The 20,658-nt window shown below is 45.5% G+C and overlaps 1 protein-coding gene across 3 annotated transcripts in view; it reads left to right on the top strand.

Annotated features, from left to right (window-relative positions):
- Window positions 1-18,332, top strand: part of TSHR (thyroid stimulating hormone receptor) — a 159,881-nt gene extending 141,549 nt beyond the window's left edge. For all 3 annotated transcript variants that reach the window (XM_043472691.1, XM_043472693.1, XM_043472692.1), the window contains 2 exons: window positions 13,926-14,114; window positions 15,401-18,332. In XM_043472691.1, coding sequence (XP_043328626.1) covers window positions 13,926-14,114; window positions 15,401-16,814 — 1,603 coding nt within the window. In that variant the 3' untranslated portion in view covers window positions 16,815-18,332. The remainder of the gene's footprint in view (window positions 1-13,925; window positions 14,115-15,400) is intronic.
- Window positions 18,333-20,658: the final 2,326 nt, after the last annotated feature.

The following is a 20,658-nucleotide window of genomic DNA, read 5'->3' on the forward strand; positions in this document are numbered from 1 at the left end:
TAAATCTAGGAACCATTTCCCTAATCAGGCACCGGGATACTTCTGATTCTCTTTCAGTCCAGGTAGGAAAAGCTTTTACCCATCTCAAGAATGCACATACCATGACCAGCAGGTAACGGTAGTGTCGGTGAGGTTTCATTTCAGTGAAGTCCACTCCCAGGTGTTCAAGGGGCAGTGTGCCTTTCAGTTGAATACCCGGAGGTTTTTGTCTGAATATCCAAGAGGCAGCATTAACCTGTGAGCAGTCAGCATGGCCTAGGTGGGTCGCTTGGTGTGTCTGGCTTACCAGAGTGTGTGCCAGCTCCTCCGGTACCAATAATTTGCCACTTGGCAATTCCCACCCTCTCTTTTCAGTCTTGATGGCCCCTTCCACTTTGGAATACCCCAGAGCTGTTGTCCCTGTTTTATCAGACGAGTGCCATCAGTATATAGGACCCAATTAGAGTCTGGAACCTTGAGTCCTTTTTTAAAACAAACCCCAGATACCTTACCTCCTCTTTGTAGATCTGTGCCTTCTTCTTCGACACCCGGTAATCTGCTTTCATCAACAGCTGGAGCAGTGCATTTGTCCCTTTCCAGCATTTTTCCTTGGTCTCAGGCAGCCAGCAGCAGGTCATCCCCCTATTGTAGGAGCTGACATCCATACTCTTCCGGATGGAATGAGTCCAGATCAGAAGCCAGGGCTTCCCCAAAGATGGCTGGGAAGTTTTTAAACCCTTGTGGGGGAGTCCAGATGAGCTGTTGTTTGGTGCTCCCCACTGGATCTTCCCATTCAAAGGCAAAGATGGGCTGTGATGCTGGGGCGAGGTGTATGCAGAAGAAGGCATCCTTGAGATCTAGGCAAGTGTAAACTTTAGTCCTTGGTGGGAGGAGGCTAAGCAAGGTATAGGGGTTTGGAACAGTGGGGTGTAAAGTCACAGTAGCCTGGTTGACTAGCCTGAGATCTTGTACAGGCCTACAGTCCTGTCCTCCTTCCCTGTTGACTGGCAGGATTGGCGTATTCCAAGCCGACTGGCACTCTACTAGAATGCCTGCTTGTTTCAATCTATTGATGTGGGTAAATATGCCAGTTCAGGCTCCATCCATAGCGGGTACCGGCGCCCTCTAACCGGGATGGTACCTGGTTTGAGTTCCATTATCACTGAGGCGTGATGTTCAGCCAGCCTGGGGGGAGGGGGTGTTGTCTTCCACCCAGACCTCAGGGAATAATTGAGTTAACTCCCTCATGCTCTTCTGGCCCACCCGGTTCTGCCTTCAGAGGCTCATGCAACCTCCACTCATCTTGGTATTGAGAGAGAGGGCAAATAAGTCATAGAGTCCGTCCAGAAGGTGGGCCTCTCCTCAGGGGAGAAAGTCACTTGTGCTCCTAGTTTGGAGAGCAAGTCTCTTCCCAACAGGGGTACTGGGCACTCAGGAATGTAGAGGAATTCATGAATCACTTGGTGCCCCCCCCGCCCCATCTGACATTTTCTGGGCTGGCAAAACGATTTAATCATCTCTCCTCCCGATACCCCAGTTACAGCAGTAGTCTTTTTGGACAGTGGTGCCACAGGTTTTGTTACTACCGACAGTTCTGCTCCTGTATCCACCATGAAGTCAGTGTTTTGGTCCCCCACTTTTACGGTTACCATGGGCTCTCAGGGACCTGATATCTCTGAGCCCTGGCAGCCCTAGTTAATTTCCAGGTCAGCAAGCCCCACAACTGCGGGAGCTTCCTCTTCCTTCCTTGCCTTAGGGCATTCATTCTTCCAGTGGCCAAAAGCTCGGCGCCAGGCACACTGGTTTGGCTGTAATGGGCCCAGGGCCTCCCTTGGGACCGGCTGAAGGACTGTCCTGTCCCTGGGGCAGATGAGGTTTTCTGGAGGGCCCGAGGTAGACTTTCCCAGAGCAGCAGCTTGCACTATAAGTCTCTTGTCTGTTCTCTTTCGTTCCCTCCAGCTCTCTGGCAGAGTGCGGTCTCTGCTTAATTCCAACGTCTCCCTCCCCCTCTTGTCAGTACTCACCGGGAGAGGCGGGTATAGCTTGGGCGGTTCGGGTGGAGCGGGATCCTGGAAGTGTTGGCCAGAGGCTTCTGTCACCGGGATCGGAGCCTGCCCAAACGGCGGCTCTACGAACTCCGGGAAAGCTGGCGGAGGAGCAGCGGCTGTTGCAGAAACTTCACCTGGCCCTGGATTGGGCATTAAGGAGGCCTCCGGTCCTGGTGAAGCACTGGGAGGCAGGCGCGTCATTATCCAGCATGGGGGAGGGGTCAGGTCATCCCCGTCCAAATCCTGTAGAATTTCCTTTTTTATCATCAGTCAATTTTTGTGCCATTAATATTTTTCCCTTTCCCTTCTGGATACAGAACCTTGTCCAAGTAGGAGGGTCTCAAGCTAACACTAGCCATGCATGAGTCAATAGATGGATATTGATCCAGGTGTCCTGGCTCTCCTGTGACTACTGTGTAGATTGCTTCCACTATTTTTAAGTTCACGGTGTTCTCTGGTGGCCATCCTGCTCCCATAGGGGGCCATTCGACCTCACAGAGTATGTGGAGGCAGTTAGGCTTCACCTTCACCCCATAGTTTCTTCTTAATCCCTTCTTTAAAATTTTCACTCCAATACAGTTGCCTTAGATTCACTTCACCCCATCTTGCTTACCTTCTCGGACCTTCTTCTACATTTCCTTTTCGTTCTGTCTACGAAGTTCTCAGTACCCTATGTACTTCTGATATTTCCACTCAGTAACACTTAAATTGCCATTCTGCCTCCTTCCTAATTGGGGTGAGAAGAGCCTTACCTGCCATATCCCAGAGGGAGAAGGGGGATCAGCGTGTCTTCACCTGCTGGTCAGCACAGCTGAACCAGAACATCACATGGTCCAAGACTGTTTCTCCCTTAAAGTCCATTCTGCCTTGGTGGGCTTGATCAGGTGTGGATGAAAACACAGATGGGTTAAATATCTCATGTCCCAGGCCATCTCCGGAAAAGCCAATTCATACTCACTTCTGTTTCCCCCTCCTTCTAGCCTAACAATTCCGGGGGGGGGTCAAGAATTTCACAGCAGACGGGACACCTCCTGGGGGAGGGCAGAATACGAGCATACTAGGACCAGTTTCTTATCCTAAAAATCCCTTGGCGATCGCTTGGTAATAATTTTCCCTGAGACGGCGTGGACATACCTCCTAAATGTCCTTCACAAATTTCCTTCCTAAACCCTAGCACGCTCGTCGACCTGTGTACCAAGCAATCGCCACCTGCCTACTCCAGGCTCCTGTGGGTCCCGCTCCTTCTGGTCCCTCCCAGGGGGGTGATCAGGCCCCCTCTTCCACCCTGCTGGGTGGGCTCCTCCTCACCTGAGCGCTCAGTTCCCCTGCTGCCGTCCACTACCTGACAAAGCGAAGAAACCGGGCTTTGAAAGGCTGAATTCTTCCAGAGGGGCGAGGCGCCTTCCCCCCTCTAGGAGATTCAAGCCACAAAGCCTCGGGGTGGCCTCAAATGAGACCTGTCTCCTCAAAGTGAAGAGTTTCCCGGCCAATGCACCAAATGTTATAGCCACGCTTTCCGGGAAACAGACTCACTCAGAAGGACAATGCAGATAGTGGAGTGCAGTTTATTACACCGGCGGGCCCAAGGCAGAGTCTCCTCTTAGCCAAGGGCCCGCCGGTGTAATAAACTGCACTCCACTATCTGCATTGTCCTTCTGAGTGAGTCTGTTTCCCGGAAAGCGTGGCTATAACAAGTGTGCTGATTCTTACCTCCTGCCCATTTCTACATGAGAAAAGGAAGAGCGATTAACAGTCAGAGATGATGCATTGAACTGAAGCTTTTATTTTTTCTCCCTCCTGAGATCCCCTTAAGAAACGTGGGAAAGAAAATTTTAATATACAGAAATCCACAAGGACAAAGAGGACAGATGAGGACAGATGGGTGGTCTAGAGAGCTACAGAATTTGGGGTGGGGGGGGAGGCAGAGGAGAAGGAGGGCAAAGCTTAAAGTGCCCACAGGAAGCCACATTCAGAGGCAACTGTCTCACCCTGCAGCACCTCTGAAGGGTGTGTTGGCGGGTATTTAGAGGTGATGGACGTAGCAAGAGTGACATATAGGGCTAAAAACAAAAGGGTTAATTAAACGTCTCTGTCTGGAAATGAGGGTTTCTCAGGTGGCTCAGTGGTAAAGAATTCGCCTGCCAATGCAGGAGACACTGGTTTGATCCTTGGGTGGGGAAGCAACCCACTCCCAACCCTGGAGTGGGAAATAGCAACCCACTCCAGTATTCTTGCCTGGGAAATCCCATGGACAGATTTACATGGTGGGCTACAGTCCATGGGGTCACAAAGAGTCAGACACGACTGAGCGACTGAACAACAATCTGGAAATGGTAACCCTCTACCCTTTTTATGCAAAATGTCAGCTGCCAAGTACCTCCTCTCTAAGCTGGAGATTTGAAGTACCTTTTCTGAAGAAGTTGAAAAACTCTAAAATAAAAAAGACCTCCATGTTGGCATTTTAGGGCTCAACAGCAGAATGGCCAGCTCCCTACAAATTTGCCCTAAAGCAAAGTCTACTGGTAGACAAGCTCCTGAGATCAGATTTTCAGTGCCTCAGTCTTAAGCGTGAATGTGACAACAAGGAACACCCATCAAAGAATGCTACTAACGTCAAAGATGGAAACCAAGATAAACAAATATATGTGTAGGAGCGGGTCAAGGGCAGGGACGAGCCTGGAGCAACAAAAGGCATGCAGAGAACAGAAAAGAACATTTTACAAAGCAACAATTAGCGACCTGAGGTTAACCTGAGAAGATGTTTTGTCCCTGTAACGACAGTGATAATAATGGTTAATATTTACTGACAGCCCACTGTGAGCCCCCGCCCCCCCCCCCGCTCAAGGAGACAAGGAATCGGAGGGACAAAAAAATTAAGTGGCTGATAGTTAAGTTTAGTCAGTGGGGAAAGGAAAACGCAAATCCAGATGGTCTGAATTTAAAACCCCTGCTCCTGACTGCTGCGTGTGCTTCCTCAAACATGCCATAAAAAAGGAAGACAAGACAAGAAAGCACTGTAAAAATGTATTCGACAAATATGTATTCAGAGCCTTCTGTCTTCTAAGCACCAGCCTGGGTGCAAAACCCTGACAGTAAGCCCCGCTCTTGTCAAGCTCAAATTAGAATCTTCAAAGCCAGGCACAGAAAGACAAACACCACATGATCTGTCTTACCTGTGGAATCTAAAAAAGCTGAATTCATGGTAACAGAGTAAAACGGGGGTATGGTGGTGGTCGCCAGGGGCTGGGGGATAAGGAAAACAAGAAAATGTTGGTCAAAAGGTACAAAGTTTCAGTTACATAGCCTAAGTTCTGACAGTCTAAGGTACAGCCTTGTTGTTGTTCTCTCTCTAAATTCTGTCTGACTCTTTTTGACTCAATGGACTGTAACATGCAAGGATCCTCTGCCCTCCACTGTCTCCTGTAGTTTGCTCAAACTCATGTCCATTTAGTCGAGATGCCATCCAACCATCTCATCCTCTGCCACTCCCTCCTCCTTTTGCCTTCAATCTTTCCCAGCATCAGGGTCTTTTCTAATGAGTCGGCTCTTCACATCAGGTGGCCAAAGTATTGGAGCTTCTGCTTTAGCAACAGTCCTTCCAAAGAATATTCAGGGTCGGCTTTTTTAGGATTGACTGGTTTGATCTCCTTGCAGTCCAAGGGACTCTCAAGAGTCTTGTCCAGCAGCACAATTTGAAAGCATTAATTCTTTGGTGCTCAGCCTTCTTTATGGTCCAACTCTCACATCACTACATGACTACTGGAAAAACCATACCTTTGACTAGATGGACCTTTGTTGGCAAAGTGATGTCTCTGTTTTTTAATGTACTGTCTAGGTTTATCAATAGCTTTCCTTCCAAGGAGCAAGCATCTTTTAATTTCATGGCTGCAGTCACCGTCCACAGTGATGTTAAAGCCCAAGAAAAAAAAAAATCTTTCACTGTTTCCACTTTTCCCCCTTCTATTTGCCGTGAAGTGATGGGACCAGATGCCATGATCTTAGTTTTTTGAATGCTGAGTTTCAAGCCAGCTTTTTCAGTCTTTTCCTTGACTCTCATCAAGAGGCTCTTTAGTTTCTCTTCATTTTCTGCCATCAGAGTGGTATTTTCTGCATATCCGAGGTTGTTGGCATTTCTCCTGCAGTCTTGATTCTATCTTGTGATTCATCCGACCTAGTTTTCACATGGTGACTGTAGTTAACAATACTATAGTGTATATTTGATATTTGCTCAGAGAGTAGACATAAAGTGTTTTCACCACACACAAAAAATCATATCTATGTGAGGTGATGGATATGTTAATTGTGGTAATCATTTCACAATGTATACATATATAAAAACATCACTTTGTATACCATAAATACATATTATTTTTGTCAATTATTACCTCAATAAAGCTGTAAACTTTAGAAATTAATTCATTTTAAAAATTCTTAAGATTCTTCAAGCCAGGCTTCCGCAATACATGAACCGTGATCTTCCAGATGTTCAAGCTGGTTTTAGAAAAGGCAGAGGAACCAGAGATCAAATTGCCAACATCCGCTGGATCATCGAAAAAGCAAGAGAGTTCCAGAAAAACATCTATTTCTGCTTTATTGACTATGCCAAAGACTTTGACTGTGTGGATCACAATAAACTGTGGAAAATTCTGAAAGAGATGGGAATACCAGACCACCTGACCACCTCTTGAGAAACCTGTATGCAGGTCAGGAAGCAACAGTTAGAACTGGACATGGAACAACAGCCTGGTTCCGAATAGGAAAAGAAGTATGCCAAGGCTGTATTTAGTCACCCTGCTTATTTAACTTATATGTAGAGGACGTCATGAGAAACGCTGGGCTGGAGGAAGCACAAGCTGGAATCAAGATTGCCGGGAGAAATATCAATAACCTCAGATATGCAGATGACGCCACCCTTATGGCAGAAAGTGAAGAAGAACTAAAGAGCCTCTTGATGAAAGTCAAAGAGGAGAGTGAAAAAGTTGGCTTAAAGCTCAACATTCAGAAAACTAAAATCATGGCATCTGGTCCCATCACTTCATGGCAAATAGATGGGGAAACAGTGAAAACAGTGGCTGACTTTATTTTTCTGGGCTCTAAAATCACTGCAGCTGGTGACTGCAGCAATGAAATTAAAAGACGCTTACTCCTTGGAAGGAAAGTTATGACCAACCTAGATAGCATATTAAAAAGCAGACACATTACTTTGCCAACAAAGGTCCGTCTGGTCAAGGCTATGGTTTTTCCAGTGGTCATGTATGGATGTATGAGTTGGACTATAAAGAAAGCTGAGCGCGGAAGAATTGATGTTTTTGACCTGTGGTGTTGAAGGAAACTCTCGAGAGTCCCTTGGACTGCAAGGAGATCCAACCAGTCCATCCTAAAGGAGCTCAGTCCCGGGTGTTCATTGGAAGGACTGATCTTGAAGCTGAAACTCCAATACTTTGGCCACCTGATGCGGAGAGCTGACTCATTTGAAAAGACCCTGATGCTGGGAAAGATTGTGGGCAGGAGGAGAAGGGGACAACAGAGGATGAGATGGTTGGATGACATCACCGACTCAATGGACATGGGTTTGGGTGGACTCCGGGAACTGGTGATGAACAGGGATGCCTGGCATGCTGTGGTTCATGGGATCACAAAGAGGGGGACACAACTGAGTGACTGAACTGAACTGAAAGTATCAATTGAAATTTAAAAGAGTGGGGGGGGAAAGTCATTTTTTAGTCATACAGGATCCAGAAAACATCTTACATATATCACTTTTCTAAGAAATTACTTGAAAATATACTCCAGGGAATTATCTGGCTGTCCAGTGATCAGGACTCTGCATGTTCACTTCCAAGGGTGCGGGTTCAATCCCTAGTCAGGGAACTAAGATCCCCAAGCCATGTGGATTCAGGAAGAGACTCCCACTGGAGAGAGAGCAGAGACTGAGAGAAGGTTGAACTTCAATCTGTAGGCCATGGGTTTCAAGCTGGAAAGCAACAAGATGAGATTTAAGTTTTAGAAAGAACATCCTCTCCTAAGTCTAAAGGCAGAGTTAGTAGACACTTTCTGGGAGATCACTCAGGAGGTTTTTGCAAAACTCAGTTGAAATGTAATTCAAACCTGAACTAAGGTGGTAGTGATAAGAACCGTGACTCTGCAGACATATCAACTGCTGACCTGAGATCTTATTTGGGGTCTAGCTCAGTTGCATTTTACTGTAAATACTCATGGCATGAATATTTCTTTTCCATTGATGTTCCTTTTTAAATTATTTGATGCTATACTGTGCAGTATTTTATGGAACATAGTGTATAACTTTACATAGCCACATCTTTCACTATTTCTATCGTAATTTGTAAATTGGATATAATGCCTAAAAAGACTTTCATGCGTATATATATACATATAATCCCCTTCCTCTTGGACTCCCTCCCACCCCTCTTCAGTTCAGTTCAGTTCAGTCGCTCAGTCATGCCCAACTCTTTGCAACCCCACGGACTGCAGCACGCCAGGCCTCCCTGTCCATCACCAACTCCCGGAGCTTACTCAAACTCATGTCCACTGAGTTGGTGATGCCATCCAACCATCTCATCCTCTGTCATCCCCTTCTCCTCCTGCCCTCAATCTCTCCCAGCCCTCCAGGTCATCACAAAGCACCAAGCTGAGCTCCCTATGCTTTATAATAGGTCCCCAGTAGCTATCTTTTTCACAGGAGTGTATATACGTGGTACCATATGTACATGGCATGAATATTGAGCAAGGACAAGAGAGAATCCACAAGGACACAAGCCCTGGAAGATGGTAGTTGGTAGGCAGGAAATAAAGAAATGCCAGTAGGCTTAAAGGGAAGAATCATTTCATCATCTTGAGAGGAGAGGTGATGCTGAGTCCATTGGGAAGTGTAAGGAGCTCCTCCCTTCCTTCCTGCAGATCTCTAGATCTCTGCAGGGGAGCTGAAACTGATGCTCAAAGGGTGAGGGGCGGCAGCTGTTCTCCTTGCTTGACTCTGGAAGGGCTTAAGGGGCAGGCGTGGAGGGGCTTGCGTCAGGAGAGCGCAGCATCTCGGGGCACTCTCGGAGCAGCGGGCTTAATGGATGCTTAGAGAGACATCGAGTGGCTCCTGCCCGTGGGGAGGGAGATGGCTCCAGATTGATCCTAGTATTAAGTGGATCTAGATTGGGCTGCAAATGGCTCTGGCCCCTGAGATGAGGTTGGGGAGGAGGGAAAGGCCGCGGATCTTCAGGGCGCTGGCAAACATGGGAGGAAGGGTAGATGTGATTCACGGTACGTTAGGAAATCACTGCAAGGTTTTGAGCAAAGCTTTTGACCTTGCTTCACTCATGTGTGACGACTACCCTGGCTGCTGTGAGGAGAGTGGATTGGAGGCAAGTAACTGGCAAGACCACTACAGGAACAAGAGATGCTGTTAGCTCGAGCCAGAGAGCTCCCACGAGACAGGCAGATACACGGATTCCAGCTCTTTTGGAGTTCAGCTCCCTGGTTTCTGCTAGCTTAAATGGAGGAGGAGCAGGTTGGCATGCGGATGGGGTATTAGAAGCTAAGTTCGGGATGGATCTGTTCAGTTGGAGATGCCTGTGAAAAATTCAAGTGGAAATGTCCAATGAGCAGTTGAATATATAAGTCAAGATCTGCGCTGGAACTGTATTTGCTAGGTCCCTTGCTTCTGACTTGAGCTTAAATAAACTCCAGATTGTGGCAAAGAGGGCGTTAACATCGAACACCTACGATATGCCAAGTACTAATTATGTTACAGATGTGTGTCACAAAGTTTATACACATTTTCCAAAAACACCCTCCCAGTTCAGCGCCATCGGGACCTAACTCTAGACTACCTGGGATACACTCGCTGCAGACACGCAGACAAATCGGGGAATACATTCCTCACTCCCAGATGCCTAATGAGTTCCTGAAGGGGTCACTGCACCTGGATCTAAGGTCAAAGAGTCCAGGGACCTGAACGTAAGAGGTAGAGAAAAGCTCCCAGGAGACTGAATCTGAGAACTCTAGACCCACATCCTGGCTCCACCCTCAGTCAGCTGGATCTCTGGACACAAAGGATGTCTCGTCTCTTTGTCTGCTGCCTGGCCCACAGACTGCTTTGCAGAGTGGTGAGCTGTCTCTTTTCAGCAAATACCTGCCCCACTGATATCCTCACCGCCGGATCAACTAAGTGAAAGTGTTAATCGCCCAGTTGTGTCCAACTCTTTGCGACCCCATGGACTGTAGCTGGCCAGGCCTCTCTGTCCACAGGATTTCCCAGGCAAGAATACTGGGGTGGGTACCATTTCCTCCTCCAGAGGATCTTCCTGACCCAGGGATGGAACCCAGTTCTCTCACACAGCAGACAGATTCTTCACCCTCTGAGCCACCAGGGAAGCCCACAGCGAGACAGCTATGGCAGTTTTAAAATAAGGCACCAAATTCCTGGACGCTCTTCCCACCGAGAAGGAGATGATGGAGGAGGATGCCTCCCCTGGGTTGGCAGGTCGGCCCATGAGGTTCAGTATCTCCTGCCCTTGAATCTACCGGTTCTCCTAGAATGCCCTCTCTTCAGATGATTCCTCTCATAAGTAAGCCACCATTTTGTGAGAAGCTCAAATCACTGGGAGAAGGCACATCCGCAGTCTCAGCTGAATGCAGGGTTGAGCCGTCTCAGCCCTGACACCAGAACGTGCAAGTGAAGCAGCCTGATTAAACCCCCAGCCTCCAGCCACTGAGCCACCCTAACCACTGAGTCAGCCCAGCTGAGCCCCAGACAGCGTGGAACAGACACAAACCGTCCCCTCCACAGCCCTGTTCGAAATCCTGGCCCATAAAAGCTATGCTTATAATACAAAATGGTTTGATACCACTTAGTTTGGGGGTATTTTGTCATGCAGTAACTGGAACGGTTATTAAAGGGGTTTCTCAAGAACTATCTTTTAAAATGCAAACACATTACTTGGAAGGATAAACACCTTCAGATGAACACACACAATCAGTGTATCCAACAGACAGCAAAGCAGAGAAGGAGAGCCAAGAGATGCTCTCCTGTTTCACTGACAGAATAGACACACAGAAGTGGCTTCCAGAAAAACTGGAGGCAGAAAGTGGCCGCACCTTGAAGGCTTAAAAGAGAAAGATATGCATCAAAAGCACAGGCAGGAGGGCAAAGTCCAACCGCATTTACCTCACAGTTGTGCTTCATTCCGCAACTCTCTCACTAGCTACGAAGTCATTCATATATGCCAGTTTTCCAAATGTACTTGCTTAATGTTAAAAATCACCTGGAGATCATGAAGTAATGCACAAAGAGCAATTATTACCTGCCTCCCCCCAGGGAAGTTTGGGGTTCTCGAGGCAAGTTTACTGGAGTGGTTTGCCATTCCCTCCTCAAGGAGGGACCATGTTTTGTCAGAACTCTCCACCATGACATGTCTGTCTTGGGTGACCCTGCACGGCATGCCTCGAGAACCCCACGAACAGTATGAAAAGGCAAAAAAGATATGACACCAGATCCCCAGGTTGGAAGATGTCCAATATACTACTGGGGAAGAGAAGAGAAATAGCACCATAAAGAAGGCTGAGCGCCGAAGAATTTATGCTTTCAAACTGTGGTGCTGCAGAAGACTCTTGAGAGTACCTTGGACTGCAAGGAGGTCAAACCAATCATTCCTGAAGGAAATCAACCGTGAATATTTATTGGAAGGACTGTTGCTGAAGCTGAAGCGCCAATACTTTGGCCACCTGATGCGAAGAGCCAACTCATCGGAAAAGGCCCTGATGCTGGGAAAGATTGAAGGCAGGAGGAGAAGGGGATGACAGAGGATAAGATGGTTGAATAGCATCACCATTTCAATGGACATGAGTTTGAGCAAACTCCTAGAGATACATAGGACAAGGAAGCCTGGCATGCTACAGTCCATGGGGTCGCAAAGAGTCAGATACAACTTAAAACTGAACAACAACAGCAAGTTCTAGGAACCTTGAACCTTGAGAATGTAAATCCCAGCAAAGTTCAGTTACAATGATGTGGAGGAAGAAGTTGTAAACATTGCAATTCATTTGCTAATCAGCTTAATATTACATGCTAATTATATGAGATATTAAAAATATGAGTATAAAAAATAAAGAATATTTAATGAACATTGATAAAATATGAGAGGTGTCAGGTTAAAATTTGTGGTTTATTCAAGCCATTATTCAATGCAAGTAAAAATGATGGGGCAAGATACACAGGTAGACTCTAGAACACAGAAAAGAGCAAAAAATGTCTAAAAGCCATGAATTAATGCTACCTAAGGGCTGCCGTCTATGGGGTCACACAGAGTCGGACATGACTGAAGTGACTTGGCAGCAGCAGCAGCAGCAGGTAACTAATGCTAATGTCTACACTCTCCCAGCCTCACTACCTCCCCATTGTTTTTGGAAGTACCTTGAATCTCACTTTAGTTTGTTAATATAAACCCTAGAGTTTTTTTCCAGGAATACATTTAGAACCTTGTAAAGAATGGTGAGATTGTTCTGTCATGAATTCACCATGTAACTGGTTATGACTCCTAAGTTCTGTATCATTAGACAATTTTCATGATACTGGTATTGATCTGGATCAATGAGTAATTTATCAGTCCCCAAACCCTAGTCCCCACAGAGACTGGGAGCAACTTAGGCCCTTTGAACCTGTTCAGATTTATTCTCTTGCCTTGAGACCCCTTAGTAATTATATGGTATAGTTTTCCAGAGTAAAATTGACATCCGTCTCTGATTCCAAGAGTTTGTATGTACTGCAATGGGTAAAACAAAATGTCTGATGAACTATTTATTATTTGTATTGATACTGGAGTTCTAAGCAATGAAAATGAGAATCCCAGGAATAGAGACATGATGTAGAGAACAGACTTGTGGACACAGCGGGGGTAGGAGAGACTGGAATGAATTCAGGAGTAGCACAGACATACATGTACACATATACACATATATACATATATACATTACTTTGCCAACAAAGGTCCGGCTAGTCAAAGCTACGGTTTTTCCAGTAGCCCTATACGGATGTGAGAGTTGGACTATAAAGAAAGCTGAGTGCCGAAGAACTGATGCTTTCGAACTGTGGTGTTGGAGAAGACTCTTGAGAGTCCCTTGGGCTGCAAGGAAATCCAACCAGTCCATCCTAAAGGAAATCAGTCCTGAATATTCATTGGAAGGGCTGATGCTGAAGCTGAAACTCCAATACTTTGGCCACCTCATGCGAAGAGCTGACTCATTTGAAAAGACCCTGATGCAGGGAAAGACTGAAGGCAGGAAGAGAAGGGAACGACAGTGGATGAGATGATTGGATGGCATCACCAACTCAATGGACTTGAGTTTGAGTAAACTCTGGGACTTGGTTATGGACAGGGAGGCCTGGTGTGCTGCAGTCCATGAGTCGCAGAGTCAGACATGACTGAGCAACTGAACTGAACTGAACTGACATACACTACCGTGTGTAAAATAGCTAGCTAGTGGGAAGTTGCTGCGTAGTACAGGGAGCTCAGCTCGGTGCTCTGTGATGACCTAGAGGGGTGGGGGTGGGGGTGGGGGTGGGGATGGGGTGGGTGGGAGGAAAGCTAAAGGGGGATATATGTTTATGTATACATATAGTTGATTCACCTTGTTGTAAAGCAGAAACTAATACAGCATTGTAAAGCACTTATACTCCAATCTGAAAGTTTTTTTAAAAAAGGGAGTACCTTGCAGTGTATCAACTTAGAAGCATATTATTCCTCCTTAGACCAGTGGCTGTGTGTAACATCTCAGGGGGCATGTTCAGTAGAAGAAGGCATCATGTCATCTCCCCGTGAATCTCAGGCCTGTCTGGACTCTAAGAGGCCCTGGCTGCCCGCCCTCTGATCACTGTTGTCTCCCTCTCAGGGACCTCTCTTACACCAGTGTCACTGCCCTGCCATCCAAAGGCCTGGAGCACCTGAAGGAACTGATAGCAAGAAACACCTGGACTCTAAAGAAACTTCCTCTTTCCTTGAGTTTCCTTCACCTCACACGGGCTGACCTTTCTTATCCGAGCCACTGCTGTGCTTTTAAGAATCAGAAGAAAATCAGAGGGTAAGTGGCAGTGTCTGGATTAAGTGACAAAAGGTTTTAGTGGAAGTTGAATTAATTTCTGGGTTTGAGGAAGAAGTTCTGTTGTTTGCAAAAACAGGTGGAGAAGAATTTGGAAGCGTCTGTAAGAAACATGAAGTCCATGGGACACAGTGACTCTGCAGACCAAAAGTGTTTGTAGATCAGAAATAAGGCTTGTATCTCTGCATCAAAGCAGAGGAGGGGAGGATTTTAGGTAGTGATGCAGGAGAGACAGGAATGATTTCTCATGAACCTCCAAACAAGGTAGAATAGGCAGTCCGCTGCAGATTTTAAACATCACTCCATAGATGAATCTGCTCAGCAGCTGAGGCCATCTAAGGAATCTCTTTGGGATCTATCTGGTGGGCTAGTGAAACCCTAAAGCTTACTTCCATAAGCATGCCTGCACAATAGTGTCCCTTTATTCATCTGTTCAGTAAACATTTACTGAGCACCTGTTATGTGCCCGGCACTGTCCTATTCCCAGAAATGAATAGGACAGACCAGAGCCTTCTTGCATTTTGTTTACATTCTAGTATGGAAGTCAGAAAAGAAACCGGCAAACAACTAAGAAGATCTCAGATAGTGCTATGAGGGAAATGAACACAAGGGTCAGACAGTTTATTAAAAAAGAGGAAGAAAGGTTGTTCTGAGGAAAGACAATTTGAGTTTAAAACTGAATACTCAGTAGAGGCAGCCAGGAGTTTTTCAGGCAAAGGGAACGTGGAATTCTGAAGCTCTGAGTAGGAATAATAATAATACTAACAGCAACTAGCAGAGTCAGACACAAGTGAACCCACACACCCTCACACGCACATCTACCTGGTACTAACAACATTCCAGGTGCTGTCGTAAGAACTTTAAAATGATACACTCATGTATTCCTATAACAACCCAAAATAAAATACTCTCTCTCTCCCGTTCTATACATAAATAAACCAGTACTCATAGACCTTCCCAAGGTGAAATAACCAGAAAATAGTAGAATCGGGTCTTAACCTAGGCAGACTGGCTCTAGTATCCATGATTTTTTTTTTTTTTAATCACTGCTGTTCTTGAGCTGGTTGCAGAAGAGAAATAAGGACAGTATGTCAGTGGATCATACTTGGGTAGGGAAGGTAATAGGAAATGATGCAGGAGAGACAGGCCTGACCACATCATGTAGAATCCTGTGTATCATACTACTTAGTCTGCACATTTTGCTAAGTGTGGTGGGGACCATTAGTGGGTTTTCAACAAGTGGTAACTTTCTATCCACTGCCTTGCAGAATCTTTCAGTCTTTAATGTGTAACGAGAGCAGTATTCGGGGCCTGCGTCAGAGAAAATCTGCCAGTGCTTTGAGTGGTCCCTTCTACCAGGAATATGAGGAGGATCTGGGTGATGGCAGTGCCGGGTACAAGGAGAACTCCAAGTTCCAAGATACCCACAGCAACTCTCATTACTACGTCTTCTTTGAGGAGCAAGAAGATGAGATCATTGGTTTTGGCCAAGAGCTCAAAAACCCCCAGGAGGAGACTCTGCAGGCCTTTGACAGCCATTACGACTATACCGTGTGTGGCGGGAGTGAGGACATGGTGTGTACCCCCAAGTCGGATGAGTTCAACCCCTGTGAGGACATCATGGGCTACAAGTCCCTGAGAATTGTGGTGTGGTTTGTGAGTCTGCTGGCTCTCCTGGGCAACGTCTTCGTCCTGGTCATCCTCCTCACGAGCCACTACAAGCTGACCGTGCCACGCTTCCTCATGTGCAACCTGGCCTTCGCAGACTTCTGCATGGGGTTGTATCTGCTCCTCATCGCCTCCGTAGACCTCTACACTCAGTCCGAGTACTACAACCATGCCATCGACTGGCAGACGGGCCCTGGCTGCAACACGGCTGGCTTCTTCACCGTCTTTGCCAGCGAGTTGTCTGTGTACACCCTGACGGTCATCACCTTGGAGCGCTGGTACGCCATCACCTTCGCCATGCACCTGGACCGCAAGATCCGCCTCTGGCATGCCTACGTCATTATGCTGGGGGGCTGGGTTTGCTGCTTCCTGCTCGCCCTGCTCCCTTTGGTGGGAATAAGCAGCTATGCCAAGGTCAGCATCTGCCTGCCCATGGACACCGAGACCCCTCTTGCCCTGGCGTACATTATCCTCGTTCTGTTGCTCAACATCGTTGCCTTTATCATCGTCTGCGCCTGTTACGTGAAGATCTACATCACAGTCCGAAATCCCCACTACAACCCGGGGGACAAAGACACCAGAATTGCCAAAAGGATGGCTGTGTTGATCTTCACTGATTTCATGTGCATGGCCCCAATCTCTTTCTACGCTCTGTCGGCCCTTATGAACAAGCCTCTCATCACTGTTACCAATTCCAAAATCTTGCTGGTCCTCTTCTACCCACTTAACTCCTGTGCCAATCCGTTCCTCTATGCCATTTTCACCAAAGCCTTCCAGAGGGATGTGTTTATCCTGCTCAGCAAGTTTGGCATCTGTAAACGCCAGGCTCAGGCATACCGAGGTCAGAGAGTTTCTCCAAAGAACAGCACCAGTATTCGGGTCCAAAAGGTTCCCCCAGATGTGAGGCAGAGTCTCCCCAACGTGCAGGATGGCTATGAACTGCTTGAAAACTCTCATCAAACCCCAAAGCAGCAGGACCAAACCTCAAAAGAGTATAAGCAAACAGTTTTGTAAGTGGTACAAGGACTTAGGTTGGTTTTTTGAGCATCATTCCAACCATCAACACAACACACGGCTGATCTAATCTGTAGGTAATGTTCATGTCTGGAGAAGGACTAGCAGTAACCTAATCTTTGCCTCCAAGAAGGAAGAGAGGCAACTGGCGTGTCTGAATTCCAGGTGATATCAAAGTAATCTATACGTCCTGGAAGATTCACTGGATGTTAAGTGCAGCGATGACACTGTAAAATGTTTCATACATACCAACTGAGCCGCGTTGACATTGCGCTTACTCACTTTTATATAGCATTTCATACTAAAGATTTAGCAAATGGCAATCATTATTAACTTGGTTGGTAACCACAAGACAAAACTGACTCTGTGTTGGTTCAGTACAATTTCACGCTCACTGATAGAACCCAAGAGAGTTTGATTTCCACAAAACTGAAACGTCCAAGAGGACATCATACAAGGAACAGCTGTTTTGACACATGAAGGGGAGAAGAAGGCTTTGAGTTGTTTTGTTCCGACTCTGAAACAATCATCTCTTCACAAGAATCTACCTGAGTGGGAACCAACTGTTGCCTGGGAAAACTGGCAAGATCTCAGCTGTTGTGCTGAGCAGACTAAGAAGAGCTCTTCTTGGCCAGTCTCCTGGCATTAAAAGCATGTACTCGAGAAAGTCCTTCCAAATGGCAAGTGGGAATTATGAGCTGGGCATTCTGGATCACCTGCTTATTAACCAAGCAGGCTGGGCATCTGTTTATTGTTGGACCTTGGCCAAGTTACTGGGTCTCTGCAGTCTGTAGAAATGAAGGAGCTTGATGGCCTCTTCCAGTTTTAAAACTCCATGGATAACCCTCCCCCTCAAAACATAGGTTGCCATGAGGAAGAGAAAGAAGAACAATAAGGAAGCAGAACCTCTGGTTTTCCCATCTTTCAGCGCTGCCATCTCCCCTTTGGAGCCTAGATATGTGACCAAGGAAATGTTTTGTTTCATTTTTTGGTTATGATCTGAACCAGAAATTCTAGTGAGTGACCAACATATCAAGCTGGCTCTGAATCACTCATCTAATTCCTAGAGATGGTGACCCTGACTCACCTGGAATCTCTCAATAGCCATATTCATTCATGATTATCATTGAGATGTGGATTGGACGTTTCAGCAGAAATGTTATACACACCTAAAGTCATGACTTATCCACAAGTTCACTTGTAACTAATGAAATTAAACAAATGTGTTACCTTTGACATGTGTTTTTCATCTGTGACATTTTGAAGCATCACATTCTGATAAATAATGTTTTACCTTGAGTAGCTGAAATAATGCTTTGATAATAGTCCTAGAAAAGTAACTTCTACAGATTTGTTGCTAAAGTTTGCATTTGTGACATGAAGTAAATTTTCTTCCTATGAAATGACTGTGCTGAGTTCTAAAGTATTGCTTTTTATAATTTGTGAGCTAAAACTAAAGGCAGGAAAAAATTGGCTAATAAATCCATATCAATAAATTATTAACTACGAATAACTTAAGTATAACATTGTATCTTGGTTGTAAATGGCCTTTATGTGAACAAATTTACTCATGGTAAAATGAACTATGATTCATTGACAGGCAGTGATATCTAAGAGAAAAAAAATATTGGTATTTACACTAGAAATTTATATAGTGCTCTGTGGCCCAGATGGTAAAGAATCTGCTTGTAATGCGGGAGACCTGGGTTCGATTCCTGGGTTGGGAAGATCCCCTGAAGAGGGGAACTGCTACCCACTCCAGTATTCTGGTCTGGAGAATTCCATGGACAGAGGAGCCTGGCAGGCTACAATCCATGAGGTCGCAAAGAGTCAGCCACAACTGAGCGACTCTCAGTTAGTAATGAAGACAGTGTCTGTCAGACACAGTTATGTCTGACTCTTGGTGGATGACTTAGGGTGCAGAAGGTCATAGCCTAGAACTCATTCACAGGATAAGGTTGGAGCTGTGGGAGAATGGTCTTCCCTGCAGAGCAGAGTCCCAAGAGACCCCAGAGTCTGGAAGTCACAGGATTAAGAGGCAAATTATGTAATTAATTGCAAGTCCATCTCACTTGGCCCCTCCCATCCCCTCTCATTCCATTTAGTTAGAATAACTGACACATTCAGGGTTCCTCCCAGGTTGAAATCAAGAAACTGACTGGAAAGAAAGTGAATGTTCAGTGTACATAGGGCTAAGTTTCTGGTCTAGGGCAGGGGGCAGGAAGCAGAGACCTGAACTCACTTGCCCCCCTCCTCCCTCACACTGTTAAGTGAAGCCTGGTCATTGATGCGAAGGCATCAATATCAGTGCCCAGCCAGCGAGAGGGGGAGGGAGATCTACATCATTTGCTGACATGAACCATCCTCATTCTTTAAGCAAAATAAAAAATGAACCATAATAATTACCAGACATTTGAGAAAAATGAAGTACATATCAATAGCATGAAAAAAAAAGAGCAAATTGAACAAACAGAACATTACTCCAGAAAAGTCTGTTCAGAAACACAGTATTATTTTTAAATTTCTAATTAATAATATCAGATAAATTTAATAATCAAAAGCAAGAAGGAGTTTTGGCAAATTTAAAATAGGATTGCCAAAGCAAGAGATTTAACCGAAGGACCAGGAGCTAAAGCAGAAGAACTCTAGAATGTTGAACAAATAAATAAAGATATGAAGTATCTGACAAAAGTTGAAAGATATAGAAGATCGGCCTCAAAGTCCAACATAAGTATAACAGTTTTAGAGAAAATATAGAAAACATAATAATAACAAGAGCCACAGAAGAAGAAAACTTCTTGAGCGGATTGACAGTGTCTCCTAAGTACTATGGGGATGGATGAAAAAGAGGCACATGTAGAACAGTCCATATAAAGTATCAGAACACCAAAAGTAAAGGAGAGATCTAAAATGTTCGAAAGCAAATGAAGAAAGAGAAAGAGAAAAAAAAAAAAGTCAGGTATTATAAACAGCTAACAAGTAGCTGCTGCTGCTGCTAAGTCACTTCAGTTGTGTCCGACTCTGTGCGACCCCAGAGACGGCAGCACACCAGGCTCCTCTGTCCCAGGGATTCTCCAGGCAAGAATACTGGAGTGGGTTACCATTTCCTTCTCCAATCAGGGTGACCTTTAATTCAAGTTAACAACATTGTACACTAGAGGACATGATGCAATGTTTTCAATGCCTTGGGAAAAAGTATTTTAAACTCCAGAAAAATAAATGACCCAATCAAAAAATGGGCCAAAGATGTAAACAGACATTTCTCCAAAGAAGACATGCAGATGGCTAACAAACACATGAAAAGATGCTCAATATCACTCATTATCAGAGAAACGCAAATCAAAACCACAATGAGGTACCATTTCACGCCAGTCAGAATGACTGTTATCCATTGCTATTGTCTACAAGCAATAAATGCTGGAGAGGGTGTGGAGAAAAGGGAACCCTCTTACACTGTTGGTGGGAATGCAAACTAGTACAGCCACTATGGAGAACAGTGTGGAGATTCCTTAAAAAACTGGAAATAGAACTGCCATATGACCCAGCAATCCCACTTCTGGGCATACACACCGAGAAAACCAGATCTGAAAGAGGCACGTGCACCCCAGTGTTCATCGCAGCACTGTTTATAATAGCCAGGACATGGAAGCAACCTAGATGTCCATCAGCAGATGAATGGGTAAGAAAGCTGTGGTACATATACACCATGGAATATTACTCAGCCATTAAAAAGAATACATTTGAATTGGTTCTAATGAGGTGGATGAAACTGGAGCCTATTATACAGAGTGAAGTAAGCCAGAAAGAAAAACACCGATACAGTATACGAATGCATATATATGAA

The sequence above is a fragment of the Cervus canadensis genome, chromosome 6, assembly GCF_019320065.1.
Source record: "Cervus canadensis isolate Bull #8, Minnesota chromosome 6, ASM1932006v1, whole genome shotgun sequence".
In the NCBI taxonomy this organism is placed as follows: Eukaryota; Metazoa; Chordata; class Mammalia; order Artiodactyla; family Cervidae; genus Cervus; species Cervus canadensis.